This window comes from Rhododendron vialii, chromosome 3a (genome assembly GCF_030253575.1).
Source record: "Rhododendron vialii isolate Sample 1 chromosome 3a, ASM3025357v1".
NCBI classification, from domain to species: Eukaryota; Viridiplantae; Streptophyta; class Magnoliopsida; order Ericales; family Ericaceae; genus Rhododendron; species Rhododendron vialii.
In genome coordinates, this window is record NC_080559.1 from 34117353 (window position 1) to 34133714 (window position 16362).

A 16362-nucleotide genomic window follows, 5' to 3' on the forward strand; every position below is an offset into this window, starting at 1 on the left:
TTAGAGTAGAACCTGTGCTGATCATTGGAAGCTTGACATCTAAAAATAAAAAAAAATGCAAGATATATAGTAAACCCATTCTTTCCAACAAAAGAAAAAACCCTTCCGCCATACTGTAAAGTACAGATAAAACAAATTCAACTCACAAACTAGAAAGATCATATCTACACAGACCCTGAAGAGGGAAGGATCCAGAAAACTCATTGACTACTAAAGAACAAATTTATGTACAGATATCCTCTCTGGGTAGCTTAAGGAGAAAAAAGACAAGGAAATAAAAACCACAGCGGCATCAGCCAAGCCAAATTCATCACTTAATTCCCGGTTCCTTTAAAAATGTAAGAGGGATCGAGATCTATTTCAATAATCCCTCTCATAAACTTATATCGCAGTTCCTAACTTTCCAAAACAGTGCAATGAGGAGAATTAGGACCATCTCCAGTATTTTGAATAAAGTTGATTCCACTAATGTCCCATGAACTAACTTCAACCGGAAACCTAAAACTAGCAGCTTCACATACCAACAAAAAGAATTCTTCAAGCGCCCATTTCTACCAGGGATTGAAACAGCGTGAAAGATACAGTCTACAGTCTCGGTCAAGTTCAAGCACATATATCTTATATACTTTTATCTTTGAGGTTGATCTGCATTGGTTGCACCAGCGGTGGTGCTAGGGCCAGCACCATTTTCAAGGGGAGGAGAGGTGCCCCATTTCCCTTCTGTTTCTAGTGGCTCAAGGATATAGACTCCACCATCGCTAAGTCCTAACGAAAACTGGTTGGGTTCTGAAGGATGTGCAGCGATGACAACAGGATACACTCTCGAGCTGCAATATCAAACAATTAAATACTTGTGAAAGGAAGGAAAAAGAACAGACCTCAATTTTCAACCTGGAAGTACTGTAATTAAATAAGTACGCACCTAGGGTTTGCAGGTAGATAGGAAGTAGGGCTAATTCGACATCTCAATTGCAGGGTTGAAGCAGTTAGAACACAGACACTACCATCTTCGAAACAGATGTATATTGATTGGCTATCACAGGAATACGTAGCGTGTGTGATTGGACCACTTGCTTCAAGAGCAACCCACTATTTGAGAAACAAAAGTATAAAATTGAAATATTAGAAGCTAGGACAAAAAACTAACTTCCTGGTTAAATAATAGTACTAACAGAAGTGTCAAACAAACCCAAGCAACACTATTTATGAAATAACGTCCACACATGCAGCACATGGGTGACCTTTTTGCCTACCTCTTTTTGATAACTCAGTATATGGCACACCAAATATCAAAAATTGAAGTCCAAGTTTCAAAACAAGAATAAGATCACAAACTGACGAATTATTTGAAGCCATCAGATATTGTCTACTAAAGCAGTGTGTAAGGTTTGATATTGAAAAGAATATTTCTGCAAAGAATGTCCTTCAATACATGGCTCATCATATATCAAAGAAAATCCAAGTTTCAAAATTCAAATAATGAGAACAATATGATGCACTTTGATACTACAAACCTATAAGTAGCAAAGACGATGATTAATCAGAACAGCTAATAGGGAAAAAAAGAGAGAATATGCTTCACCTTGTTAAGGCATTCCAGCTTAGGTGCTTCATATATAGCTATCTGAGTTTCATGGACTACCAGTAAATGTATCTGATCTTGGTGAAATTGTACACGCGTATCTGATAGACGAGACGGGGTTCGTGCACTTGGAATCTGCAAGTATTTACTTGCTTGCTTCTCCCATCCATCTGTGCTCCAAACACACAGCTGCAGAAACAAACAACCATGACTAACTGGATAATTCCAACTCATAAACTTTGTTCATTTTATGAGGATTCTTAACGGTGCACGAAAAAAGGAAAAAATCGAAATGTTTCGTCGTTTGTTAAGGAGAACAAAAAAACTGAAACATAGACCGCAATGGACTTGATAACAGTATATATTCTGCAGTCTCTGCAATTACTATTTGTTTTTATCCTTTTGGGCTTAAAAAAAACTGGACAAAAACAAGGCCCCAAATTTCATACCTGTGAATCAGCACCAGAAGATACCAGAACATTGAGAACGTTAGAGAAGGCAAGGCCTGTTATCCTTTTCTGATGGCCTTTGAGCTTGGTTTTGACCTAAATAAACAAACATACACAATATAAAACATTGTGGTTAACTAAAAAAATAAATAAGTGTCCACAATGCATTACCAACTAACTTTTCAAACATACAAGAGTTTTACAAATTTAAGGCTTCATGTAAAATAGATTAAAACCTCATCAACTCGAACATTGTAGATTTGGATAAGAGAGTCCTCCATGCCTATTGCAATGATATTATTGTCTTGAGGATGGAAAGCTAAAAATGTTGCAGCAGGCGGAGGGGGCATGAACGTCGTCATTGTCTGCATTAGTCAAATAAAACCTATAAATGTAAAACCAGAGAAAGAATAAAAGGCAATAGAGGGGAAAATATAGAACCCGCATATGTATACAACGTATTTGTCAAAGCTATATAAATTCAAAGTAAATACGAAACGGAAAGATGTAAATACAAGACTACTAGAGTCGTAATACAAAAGGGGTACTTAAAGTAAAGGAGCAATGCTAATGGGGCAAATATGTTTTTCATTGTGGTTTACCTTCATAATTTCTGTGGTCTATATTATGCAAGTTACAGCAGTCCTAGGGAATTTGTTTGTTGTGTCGGAGTTGTAATTTTCATAGAAGGGCATGAACTTGTTGTACATCGTATGCCTACTTTATTTTTGAAACATTTCCAGTTGTTTTGGTAGACGGCGACAGAATGGTTAGAGCCGATGTTGAATGTTTTAAAACCCAGATCCACCTGGCCGGTCGGACCAGTTGGTCCGTCGACCGGCCACTACTCCGGTCTGGCCAACCCATGAGAACCGCTCTGAGTAAAAACCCGGATTGGGCCACTCAAAACCGGTTATGAACCAGTTAACCGGAAAACCTAGACCGGCTTTATGGAACCAGTTTGGCCCAAATTCCAGCCCAAATGCACTTTCTCATAGGCGTGGTGCTCAGCTGGGACAACCGTCCCCATTTGGGATTCAATTGAAGATTTTCCTTACATTATAAAGGCATGTGATTTAACTTCTTACTATCCTTCTCTGATGTGGAACTAATTTGTTTGAAAGAATGCAAAGAACACATGCTTTTTCTTGTTCTTTCATTTAGAACAAGTTTCCAAAGCTAATTTGATTGTAATCTTTTAATCTTGAAATATAAAGTACTTACGTAATTTTTCTTTCATATTCATAATAATTTTTTAAATTTTAATAATAGGTAATTATGATGTCAGGGTTCAACCCCGGTTGAACCGATAACCCGTCCGCCTAGTATCTTTTCCGGTTCGCTCTAGTTTTCGGGTTTCAAAGCATTGCAACGTTCCTTTTCGAAGAGCAGAATTGAAGTATAGTGTCAAACAAGTAGGTGCAACTCTTTGAGTTCTATGGTGGCGAACTCAATGGAGTCAGTTATAGTGACCCTGCTACTGTGAAAAAAATATGCTAGACGCGCTATACACCCAATTCTCTTGGGATTGTAGTTCAGTCGGTCAGAGCACCGCCCTATCAAGGCGGAAGCTGAGATTCTCTGATGAATCCTACTAAAAGAACTTGCAAATGTTAGTAACATACAACTAGCCACTAAGAAATTTCTCTCATTCACTCCACCATAGTTTTGAACACTATCCATTTTAAAAGTTAAGGTTCATATTTTCAAGCTCTTTTTTTTTATATATACTTTCACAATCCAAATACTCAAGGCTTCAAGACATGACTAGAAGGTTTTAGTATCGGAAGAATATGATTAAGAAATGACTTTTTGCTATTAAGAAAAACGACAATTAATCAATTTTGCAAAGAGGTCCATAAAGTTCCTCAAGCTGTGTTCTGGTTCGCCAATTTGACAAGGGAAAACGCCAAGAAAATGCACTATTTTCTTGGTTTAGCTTACAGGGATATAACGAGGGGAAAGAAATAGAAAGGAAGTATTTAAGAAGTTTTCAGTTCTATATATCATTTCTCAATCTCAGAATCCAAGCACGGCCACCATTTCCCATCTCCCAAAAAGGTCTTCAGTCAATCCACTCGAGCCAATTTGATTGTCCCTCGAATTAGGTTTCGAAAAAATGAGTATTTAGGTCCCTCCTCGACCATTATTGAGCTGCAGGGATCTGAAAGCAAATGTAAAACTAATCTCCATCCCTTGTATCCTACCAAACTCCACCTTTTTCGGTCCTTTTAGTTCTTCTCGTCTTCCTAAATGACCACCTTTAGCCTCTTTGGTATCCATGTCCTCCAACCATCTGAACTCCTCTGAAAGACAATCTCCTCCCTCTTTCGTCTAATGGAACCAAAAAGCCTTATTAGCTTTGTCTTCAAAGCCATTACGAGAAACCACCAGGAACTTACAAAAGCCCCATTAGCTTTGTCTTCTAAGTGCAATAAAATCACAAAGGAGAACGATTTTCCTTCCCAATTTCATTTCCGTTTCCTTTTTGACTACTATAAATCCAAGTTCCAAGAAAAGCCTCATAAAATAAAATATTCCGAAAACCAATCCTTTTCAATAGGTGGAAAAAAATTAATGAAACAAACAGTTTTCAAGGAAAGACAAAGGAAGGCCAATGCAAATGCCATGTACCTTGAACGTCATCATGTTAAACAACGAGATTTTTCCTCCAGAAGCTGACATAACGTAAGAGTCATTCTTTGATAATGCAAAGCATGAAACAGCTTCTTCAGAGTTTGTATCGCTTATATCATTCGTCATCAACATGCCACTTGGAGGTTGCCAGAGCTGTGGTGCAACACTAGCAGTTGCCTTCAACAAATATGTCATAACACGTATGTAAGCAGAATTAATATGAATATAATGTCACAGCATTGCATATTTCTTGCACAAATGACTCCATACCTTGCCAGTTGAGTTCCGATCATTTCTCTGCCATTTCCAGAGTTTATGCACTGCATTAGCTGATAGTGCCAAAATGGCATATCCAGAATTTGTATAGATCAACCTACAAACCTGAAACACATGGTGGAAAAGCTAAAGATAGGACCACAGCATGTAATACTAAGCACACAAGGAGCCGAATCGAGTTTTACAGAAAGGCAAAAAGCATATTCAAATCACTACTCCAGAAAAGGTCAAGCAAGAAAAACTAACAGAGAATTAAATTGCATGTTACATTACAAGAACACCGAAGATTTATGTTGCGACTAAAAAGAAGCGGAAATGTCTATTCAGCCTTTTCCCTATAATATATGCAGATCATTCATGCAAATCTATTTTCGTTGGTGCCAATGCCTTTTCTGCAACTTGGTAGAGAGGAGTGACATTGGTCCAAAAAACATATGCATGTGTTAGACTATGTATTAATTGAACATTTCCCATTTTGAAAACTTATTAGGCAGAAAAGAATTCTTTTCAACAAAGCAAATGACATATGGTTAAGCACAATTACTCCCTCCAGCTCGTTTCATATACTTTCTTCTTAGAGAAGTCCCATTTTACATGTCTGATAATAATCAATAGTTTTGATCATTTTCCAAATTATAGTTGAAAACTTTAAATTTAGGAAAAACCAAACTTCAAAAAAAAAAATAATAAACCAAACAAGATAATAAGGGCTTTGTTCGTAATTTTTCACCTAAAAATGCTTTCCTTCAGCTGTGCTGGCTCAATCATGCCCGAGATAAGGGGATAGAGGCACAAGTCATAACTTCTATTAATACAAGTATACAATGATGCAGTTTCTTTATTTTCAGAACTCAAAGACGCGATTGTTTGAAACGAAGTAGGACAATGTAGAATGAATTAAGCAAATTGTTTTTTGATAAAACCGAGAAAAGAAAGAACTGAAGGTAGCCAGCAATCCATGAGTAATATATATAACCAACCAAAGACATATATTGAAGCTTAGAAAAGATTAAAAAGAGGCAAAGTCAAACCAAGAATCTCTAACGCACGATCAGAGTCGACAAATACCTTTGTTACAGGCAAATTATCAGGTATCCTCAGGGATCGGCATTGTGATGGTTCACCAATTTCTGTCAGCTTCCAGATCCTGGATTTGTCCACTGACTCATCAGCAACTCTGGGTTTTACGTCTAACAAACCCCGATTATCACCATTCTACAGCAACTCAACGTAAGAGAGTTTAGAATTAAAAGCACAAGCATTCTAGTAAAGCAAACAACCAAATATGTGATGCACTCATCCACAATTGAAAATGGGTTCCCCACAACTGAGACAAGACTCACCATTGCAACAATGGACGCTGTTGGAGCAGATCGATCTATGATGCTCAATCCGACAGGTGGATTAGCACCAAACGTTCCCATTGTAGAGGCCTATCAAGACATTGAGAAACAAAATCAGGAGATATTTATATAAAAAGCTGCTAAAGTTCACAAATCAATTTACCTTCAGGACAGATGAGGATCCAGCTCTAGAAGGATCAAACGAACGAGTTTCGAGTGTCTGCAGTAGCCTAATCCCATCTATATTTGCTAGTATTTTAATACCATTCTCATTGGTTGAAATAGCCAACAATATCCCTTCCTTGTTAAATCGCAAACAGGGAGAAGCCTAGAGATATAATCAAAATGAGAATGGTTGGCTTAGAAGAGGGATGTTGATCGAAAAATCTACATCGACTGTATGATGCATCTAACAATTACCGGTAATCCTCCATCAGCATTAGTGGTTGTCAATAAGTTCACATTGTCCATGTCCCAAAATTTGACCATGCCATCATCACCAGCAGCCAAGAATCGATTCTTCGTGGTATCGAATTGCACAACCCCTGTGGATCGCTTCCCGAGACCATGATACGTACGCTTCACAGCTCCCTCGCTTTCATTCCATTCCACAAGGAAAGAATCTCCTTCTTTATTGGTTCCACAGGAGAACAACCTATCAGGTGCCCATTTGATAGTGAAAACAATGCTTTAGTCAGAAATACCATATTCAGCAAAAAGATCAATCCTCAAGCCTAATAATTTTGGTGGAAAGTAGGAAACGTTTTTGGACCTTGTCCCATCGGCACTGTATGACATTGTGGTGGATGAATGCCCTGGAGCATCATAGTCAACCCTAGAACCCAAGTGATCATACAACCACGCCTTTATTTTCCCATCAGTTGCTGTTGAAAATATGAACTGCAATAAGAAAGAAAAAGATATAACAAAACAAATCGCTAAAAAAAAAAGATTTTTAGATTAAAACCCATAATTTATAAGTTGCTATGAAAGGTTTGAATTAAAAACGAAAATGAAAATTCTACTTTAACTCGATTGAGAGCACTTACATTCAACAATATTATCGTGGTAGAGGAAGTCTGTTGGGTAATCGTCTAACAATTACCTTAAGTACACATTAAAGTCATGCATTCCAAGAATCATAAATTAAGAACATCCTACAACTTCAAGTCCAGATTTATATCCCCTTCAACCATTTGGAATTGCATTCACATCAGAGGCAAGTAAACTCCTAGGATTACAAAGCCAAGCTCAGATCCTCCAAGCATACAAATGATGATATGGACAAAGAAATGTAAATAGTTGACCCATAACAGCTAACTTTGGCACATCCCTCAAACACCATTACATTTTTAGCTAGTTTGGCTAAACATGGATTAGAAACATTATACGGTCAGTTAAGACTTAGATAGGAAAGAATTTACCTTAAACAAATCTCTTTAGAGTGAATAATGTTAAAAGAGTAGCCATATAAATTTTCATCATGAAGGTGGTCTATTTTGGCCCCTATGATACTAAAGTTATATAAATGACAGGTGGCCTTGAAGGTAGTGATCAGTGGGATGACGGAGGATTGTTGATTAGAACCTACGCTGCTAGTTGAGCATGAAGCAGCATGATGGTGGATAGGTCCAGAAAGCAATCTAAATGTCAATTTGGTGGTGAAAAAGACAGCACCATTGGCAGTGGGAATGTATGGAAATGATGGAAAAAAGTTGACGGCAATAACTTGGTGAAAGCGACGGTGGTGGCAGCATGGATTCTAATGGTGGCATGGTATTTATGGCAATGCCATAGTGAGTTGTGTTGACTGGACAAAACAGCGGGTTTTAGCAATAGAAGTAACAGCATAAATAGCAACATCGTAATAATAGGAGTGATTTTCCTAGATTGGTTTTCTTTTCTTAAGCAGGTTTTCGTACACCCCCTCATTCTCTCAAATTAGAATACCTAGCATAGAGGTTGCATTCAAAAGACAAGATTTGAATTTACGAAAAATCCTCTCGTTTTTCGTTGGGCAGTACTCTTGAGTCCATTTTGACAGGGATTGTGTGACCAATAGGTTAATATCGCTCGCCACCATGTGCTAATCACAATTCATGTGCTTATCATAGAGAATATAGAATCCCATTTCTAACTGGAAATACTAAAAAAAACAATTGGTAGATTGTGAGACATCAGTTGCTTCATTCATCCAAATTGCCATCCTTTTCATTCCACAGAAAACTAAAGAAAAAAAGTGATTTAGCATTCATGCTTTTTAATTTACAGTATATGTATATGTTATACAATGAACAGTACCTGAATGTTCTCCTTGTGATGTGGACATACTGAATAGACGGGTGCTTCATGGCCCTCAAAACTGTACTGCTTAGCCCCCGTAACTGCATCCCACACCTGTACAACAATAAACCTTACAAACTAAGTCCAACCCTCTGCATTTCATAAACAGCAAAGACAGAGAAAACAAACCTTTATGAGCCGATCCTCCCCGCATGTGACAATACAAAGTTGTTTGTTTGGGTAAGAAAACGCAAGATCGTTAACACTACCAGAATGCGCCTCAATCTGGATAACCAAAACAGAGTATTTATTCACGAAAATGGCCATGTAATACATAGGTGCGTGCGCGCAAAATTTTGAACACATGCTCCGACCATTGGAGATATTGACAGACAAAAAGGAGAGAAAGGGGGGAAAAAAAAAAAGGAGCAAAAGGAAATGAATAACCACCAGGTGATTGATTGATGGCACAAACCTCTAGGTGGTTTTGTACATCACCGCCACCATGGTAGGAATATAAGTGCACAATGTGCTTGGAGTATGCAACACCTGAATTAAGGACAAGATATTAGAACCAACACCATGCCCACTTCATTGTCAATATTCTTCATTGCACTACATCGTCAAGTAACATTAATTCATTTAATTTAACTTACCAAAAAGAGTACCATCAGGACTCCATATAACCCGGTTGATTGATGCAGTATGATCATTGGATAGAGATGCCTGATACACAACCCCAAAACTATATTGCAAACTTGTATCGACAACTCTAAGAAAAATCAATTTAAAACTTGAGTTTACTCAAGTATATCTAACAATTGCGGCCAAACCTGAGGGGTCACCGACCATGATCCAAGTTCCCAGACCTTAAAATTCCTAATAGCAAGCCTCTCTCGATTACTGAGGTCCCATACCATTATGTCTCCCGTATTTGTTCCGACTACAAATAATGATCACACAACAATATACAGACAGACATCAAGCATCCACAAAGCTGATCAACCAATAGCAACAAGAAGTGGTGATGGGATCTAACCAAGCAGTAGAATTTGTTGGACTGGATGGAAATCCATACTCTTCACAGCTGACCCTGGATTTAAAGTCATCCAAACAGACTTGGGCAAATCATCAGAAGAGTATGAGCTCTGACCATGGCTCTGAGCAGCATATCCAACGGGCATAATACTTACAGGAAGATTATTGACCTGTTAATGAAATTGTGAAAATGCAAGATCAACTAAACTCTGTTCCCAACCTGGATGTAAGCTAAACTAAAGGCTCTAAGTAAGTTACTGCTTTGAAATGGACTTAAGCCCCATCTCCCCGCAATTCAAATAGATAACGGCCCCTCTCTTCAAATAGATAACATCAGTATGTACACCACAAGGCCATGCGCACGTACTCACGAATAATAAGATTGCATCCCTCATGTCAAAAAAATGAAAGGGAATCAAATAAAAAGAGGGTTGCTTTGTAAAATATGCAAAATCTTCATAGGAAGTGAATTCTTACTACTACTTACAAGCCAAAGAAGATAAAGTAAACATATTTAAATTCCTCATGTGCACCCTTCTATTCTGTTTAAAGCTTCAGTTAAATGCATTCCCCATTTCATTTCACACGTGGAACTCTTAGATTCTCTTCTATAGGCCTCCTAAAATACTAGAAATGGAAACTCTTAGAAATTAGAACATTTTACGCTGTCAATTGTCATCACAGTTAAAGAAAACCCATGATGTGCTTTTTAAGAAATTGTTCAACTAATATACTAGCATTCAATATCTCTCACTTATTTTTCTTTCTACTTAGACTATATACTTTCTCTTCTCCTAAGAAATAGATGCATTAATTTCAACAAGAAAATAGACTTCAATCATTCCTAATGCCCAAACTCGCATTAATGAGTGACTCCAAGTTCTTTATGCCCAAATAAAAACTAGTACTCCATGGCATAATGGGACCAAACATTGTAACTAAGACAACCACATTTTTGCATTCCTATTTTGCCACACTTGATGTATGTTCCAAGTTAAGATGGTTGGACAGGATGAATAGTTGCTCCACTCGTACATAAACCCCAAGGGGAACCAATTCCATGAATCAAACCATTACTAATCATAAAAATCCATGGATCACTCCCTCCAAGAGCTTCAAAGCACTAATAGAAATTACAATCATGCCAAAAAAAAACAGAGGAAATTAAATAAGAAAGATAAAACTTTTGGAGATAAAACTCCTAAATTTAGTGGTGTATGTCTTAGACTTCCACCAAGTCCATGAGAAATGCAGACAAACTATTGTGTCGTACTTCATCTGACATTCCAAACGGTCTTGATCTCTTCAACACATGTTCAGAATCTGCTGTCTGATAGTCGACTGCATTATTTGTTGGAGGACTCCTGGGGCGCTTCAGAATAGCTGCTACAGAGTGGACAAAGACACATACGGCCACAGGCCTCAGTAATGAGAAAAGCTTAGATTGATTAATAAGAGTGGATTGGAGCATGGATATTTGTACAAAATTGGCAAGAGATCAGCTTAGTTTGATGAACACAATCTGAGATACATGTATCAGTAAAATCTTCTCATGAAAATCTTCATGCATAATGTTTCGTTCAGTGTATGACGGCAAATTGTAGCACTCAATCTATATAATAATTAAAACTACCGGCATTATTAGGTGTACTGAAACTAATGGGCCCAGCAGAAGTGGAAGGATGAGGAACTGGAGACGGATTAGCCATCCATCCAGCAAGAGATGTTGGCAGGGTAGCTGGTGCTGGCTGGAATGGCTGAAAAAAAAACCTGCATTAAGTTAAACATCTAGAAATGCAAGATTAGAACATCATAACAAATTGTAGTAGCGCCCTTTCTACTTCCGCTTACACCATGAGCACCCAGTAGAGGAAAACCCCCAGCTTTAGGAACAGCACCCATTAGTGGATGAGTTACAGGCGATGGGGCACGAGCACCATTTGGTTGCGACTGTCCACAAGAGTGGTCTACGAACAGGGATTTTATGTCAGGGTTAGGTTTGGGATTCTTGCAAAGCTGGTGCTGCCAATTTAAGCTGCAACAAAAGAAGCAGGGTGTCAACTAGTACCGAATATCTTAACTTGGAAGAAAATATCAAATCGACAATAACACAAGTAAACAACCTTTGGTTAATTAGCGTCCGCAGTCTTGAGTTCTTCAGGTTAGGAAAAGTTAGCTTATCGCGAAACAATGGATTTGCCTCAATCAACTTTTTAAGTTCAGCAAGCATTATAACCCTAGCAGACTTGGAATCTCCATATTTAGACAGCTGCTCGTTATCTCTGCAGATCGGCTTATTAATGTCAGGAAACATGAACTATAAAACAGAAGTAAAACAAATAAGACACGCTGGAGCAATACTTTTTGTTCTATACCTGAAGTTATCCAAGGTCAAAAGATGTGTTATTTCCTTAAAAAGGTCCTCATTAAATGCTGAAAAAACTTTCAAATCCTTCACCAGAATTTCCACGGCTTCAGCACGATCCTTCCTACAATTACATAAATATATAGCAAATTAAATAAACTGCCAAAGAGGTAAAGTAAAAACAAAGCTACCAATGACATTCTTCACAGAGATGTCTCCAATAGGATCAGTTTAGCACTTACTTATCAAGAGCTTCGAGGTACTTCTGTTTTCGGATTTCAAAGAAGATCTTCATGGAGTATCTATTATCGTCAACCTTTGTGAATCCAGATAAATACTTCTCCACCTCGTCCCAAACCCCGTTTGTCACCAGTTCCTCAAAATATCGCATGTTAAAGAAAAACCCAGACTCTTGCTCCACTCTCCAACATACAAAAAGAACAAGTTAAACAACAAATGTTAGTTCAATTACTTCAATCACACCAAATTGCAATGCAAAAAAAATCCAACATAATATACAATGATGCGGTAACATCAAATTTGGTGCAGTGGCGGATTTTGTATGCGCCCAGGGGAGATGTGCCACTCCCGATGTTTTGCTAATTACAATCATAGTACCCCATGTACTCTCATTTACCCAAAGAAATTAAACTAGCGACCACCCAAAATTATCTTAAGATACCCTAGTAATTTTAGTTTTCAAAACAGTCCCGACTATAATCCTAAAGAACGCCAAAACAATGAAAACAGATTCTTTTTGTACCATCCCTCTGGTCTCTCACGAAGTTTCGGGAAATGGCGGTTCTAATGAAATTGCTCCATTAGTTTATGGACTTCGCCATGGTGGTCAAGGCTTGGGACTTAGGAGTTTCCTTCACTCTCTGATTTGAAACCTTCCGGTGCTATCAACTCTTTTGGAGGGCGTCCATACGGAGCTTTGCCCCGGCTTTAACTGGACCCTGCTAGTAGACAGCCGGATGGGTCCCCCGTTTAGTCAAGGTGCGTCTAAGCTGGCCGAACACACGAGTTATGAGGAAAAATCTTGTGGATTTCCGTTTCGCAATGACCGTATAGGCCAAATCAAATGCTAGCTCACCTCAATTCAAGTCTACTAGCTTGAAAAACAAAGGAAAATGGAAGTTACGGAAATTTTAATTTCTCCCCCTTTTCCTCAAGCTATCTAAGTTAAACAAAGAGAGGGGGGCGGGGGGGGGGGGGGGGGGGGGGAATGATAATTACAGAGAATAGACGCTTACTTGTGAACAGTATCTTTAAATTTCTCTTCATCGAGAAATTGAAGAATAAGAAACACAAGCTCTCTGCTGAGAGACGACATGTTTGAGCCCCTTCCGACAACTATCCCTAAATTCAAACCAAAGCACATCAAACTACACAGTATTATCATCCAGTCCTAAAAAATTTACGTTGTGAGAGAAATTGAGGAGAGAGAGCGTACCTCGGTTGAACGAGGGAGAGAGAAACAGATCGGAGGGTTTCTCTCGGAATACAGGGAGGAAACGAAGACGACGACAGCGACTGTTTTACTACTCTCTCTCTAGACCATCTTTCTCTCTCTCTCCCTCTCTCTCTAGGGATTTGAAGGAGGAGAGAGAAATGGTTCTAGTCTTCGAGACAAATGAAATGAATAAATACTGCTAGTACTTCGTAGTCGGAGGCGAATACGAGATGAGAGATAGTGAACTGCACACGGCTTTTTAGAAGAGAAGAGGGTGTTTTGATAAGCAAGAGTACTTATAGATTGATAACTGGACGAGAGTTGATAAGTTGTTGGGCTTATAAATGTCTTTTAACACGTCTGATAATGTAATTAAGTTCGGCTGGTTTTGCGGGGTTCACAAGGTGGAGGGATTACATGTGGGAAATGATTCTGTGAGTCGCGCGCGTGTAGTGTTTGTGGACACTCGGCCGATGTTACATGGGAAATGATTCTGTGAACCAAAGGACGAACCATACACACTCCGGATACCTCAACCGGAAAAAAGTGTCTTTAGCGATTGAAATTGTTCAAAAGTATCTTTCGGAGTCGAGAAGATACTTTTGTGTAATCCTATGGCTGACATAAAAAACAGAGGTGCATAAAATTTTCCCGTGAATCCAGGGGAGGTGATGTGCACATCTGGACTGTCCGTTCGACAATACAACGGTTCAAATTTCATCTCGATAATGAACGGCTCGAATGATGGAGATGAAATTTAGACCGTTAGATTACCGAACGAACGGCTCGGATATGCACAGCTGTCGCATGTCACCATCCCCGATTCTTTTCCACTACAGAAGATTTGACCTCAAATCATACTCCTCCAACCTCCAACCATATTACACGATTATTCCAAGAAATTTTGCTAAATTTAATTTTGTGCATTGCTAAAATATCTCGTTAATGATTTTTTTTTGTAATTAAGTTAAATGTTTATTATCTTTAACTTTGGTTAATCGTGTTTAACAATTTGTCTTGTATGTATTGCACGAATGTCAAAGTTTAATTTTTCATAGGAGTACGTGTTTTTTTTTATTGGAAAAGAAAATGCAAGTTATATTGATAGAAATCATATACAAATTGCTTGGCCCACAGACTGAAAAATAAAAAAACAAGAACAAAAAAATCAGAAACAACAAGAACAAAAACGAAAAAGGATAGGCCGCTCAGTTCTAATGTTGGACCCAGCACTCCGCTCGTGCAGATGGGTGGAGGATCGCCACTGGATCTGCACAGGGTCTGCATCTTGATGCCTTTATCGTCACCGCTGGAGAGCCCAAGAACACCGTTTCCCGAATCGAGACTTTCTCATGATTCAGAATTAATTAACCAATCGAGAAAACTAAGGACATTGACCAAAGGGGAGACCGACCGGTTACCGACGGCGAGCCGGGCCCACTCCAGCCACCGAACGGCTGATCCAAGCTGTCCAAAAATTCTATAAAAAAAAAAAGTGGGCCCATGCGAAATCAAAAGCATCTGATGCGTATAAGTGCTCGATCCAAACACTTCATTTTTGTCGTATATATAACCACTCGTTTTTTTAAATAAAAAAAAATTAAACGACTTGGATCAATCGTCCAACGCCCGAAGTGGGCCCGGCACGCCGTTGGTAGCCGATCGATCTTCCCTTTGATCGGTGTCCGTAGCATCCACCCTCTTAACCAATACACACTAAATTGCGTACATAGGTAGGTGGTCCAACTAACTCGTATTCACGAGTTTGAATTCAATAGTAGTAACAAGTAACAGGCAAGGAGAATTCAGGGCTTGTTCTTCTAAAAAAGCCATTGGCTTTTTTGCAAAAAATGAGCCAAATAAACCCACATAAAAACAAAAATAAGCCAATAAACCACTTTTTTCGTCTTTATTCAAAAAATATTGGATTTCGATCAAAATTTTATACTTTTTAGATTCTTCTCGTCGTGAAGATGCAATAATCCCCAAAAAAATAAGGATAAGCCAAGTGATACGAAAAAAATTTGAATAAAGACAAAAAATACGCCATTTTGGCTTATTTGTCCGAACACCCTCAATCAATTCATTCAGAAAGAAGTACCCACAAAGCGTCAAAAGATTCAGAATATCAGAGACTATATATAACATGAACATATATAATCTTCTTGTATTAGTCCTAAAAATAAACATTATCCAGGAATCAGGAACGTGAAAGGCAGGGGTGTCCGCCAGCTTACACAAATCTGACTACTTCTCATTTCTGATTTGGTCAAAAACAGGTCATCAATCGATGAACATGAGTGTTCGAGCCAAACCTATGCAAACTTGGACTAATCATCTCTTCAGTCTGGTCAAAAGCAGGCCATACATAAATGGAAAGAGGTTTTCGGGCCAACTTACAACTAATCTCCTCTCCGGTCGATCTGGTCATAGGGATGGCAATTCCGGCCGCCCCGACCCAACCCGCCCCGTTCCCCGCCCCAAATGGGTAGAGGATTCGAGGATTATTTGGGGATCGGATAAGGTATGGGGATAATTTTTAAAAAAAAGTGGGGAACGGGTAGGGGTGGATATGAGGTAGTACCCGCCCGATCCCCGCCCCGCCCCACTAGCCTACTATATATAATACATAATTATATATATATACATAAAGTTAGGGACTTAGGATTCCTGATCCCCGCCCCAGCCCCACTAGCCTACTATATTTATAGATAAGTTAGGGTTTTTCCATTTCCCAGTCGCTACTCTAGAGACTTACGTCTCCAATCCCCAGTCCCACTAGCCTACTCGTCTTGTTTGTTTGAAACTGTTTTTATTTCAATTTGGTTTGTAATACACTGTGGCAGCAACTATGTGACTGTTTTAATTTAAATTTGGTTTATAATGACACTACGGCAGCAGATGTGACTGTTTTCATTTTGATTTGGTTTGTA

The 16362-nt window shown here is 38.6% G+C and overlaps 1 protein-coding gene across 4 annotated transcripts; it reads right to left on the minus strand.

Moving 5' to 3' along the window:
- Positions 1-65: 65 nt before the first annotated feature.
- Positions 66-13602, minus strand: LOC131320238 (topless-related protein 4-like). Of its 4 annotated transcripts, none has more exons than XM_058350877.1 (26): positions 13430-13602; positions 13230-13335; positions 12216-12395; positions 11984-12097; positions 11732-11890; positions 11460-11643; positions 11242-11365; positions 10882-10991; positions 9610-9730; positions 9404-9513; positions 9227-9296; positions 9046-9119; positions 8760-8855; positions 8589-8684; positions 7060-7187; positions 6708-6942; positions 6451-6615; positions 6288-6377; positions 6013-6159; positions 4939-5049; positions 4666-4845; positions 2268-2396; positions 2032-2127; positions 1583-1771; positions 923-1089; positions 66-827 (listed from the first exon to the last, which is right to left on the minus strand). In XM_058350877.1, exons 2-26 carry the CDS (start codon positions 13307-13309, stop codon positions 629-631), a joined length of 3354 nt encoding a protein of 1117 aa, XP_058206860.1. In that variant the 5' UTR covers positions 13310-13335; positions 13430-13602; the 3' UTR covers positions 66-628. The 4 variants fall into 4 exon arrangements, with proteins under 4 accessions (XP_058206860.1, XP_058206858.1, XP_058206859.1 ...); XM_058350875.1 differs by having other exon boundaries at positions 9610-9778; XM_058350876.1 differs by having other exon boundaries at positions 10882-10994.
- Positions 13603-16362: the final 2760 nt, after the last annotated feature.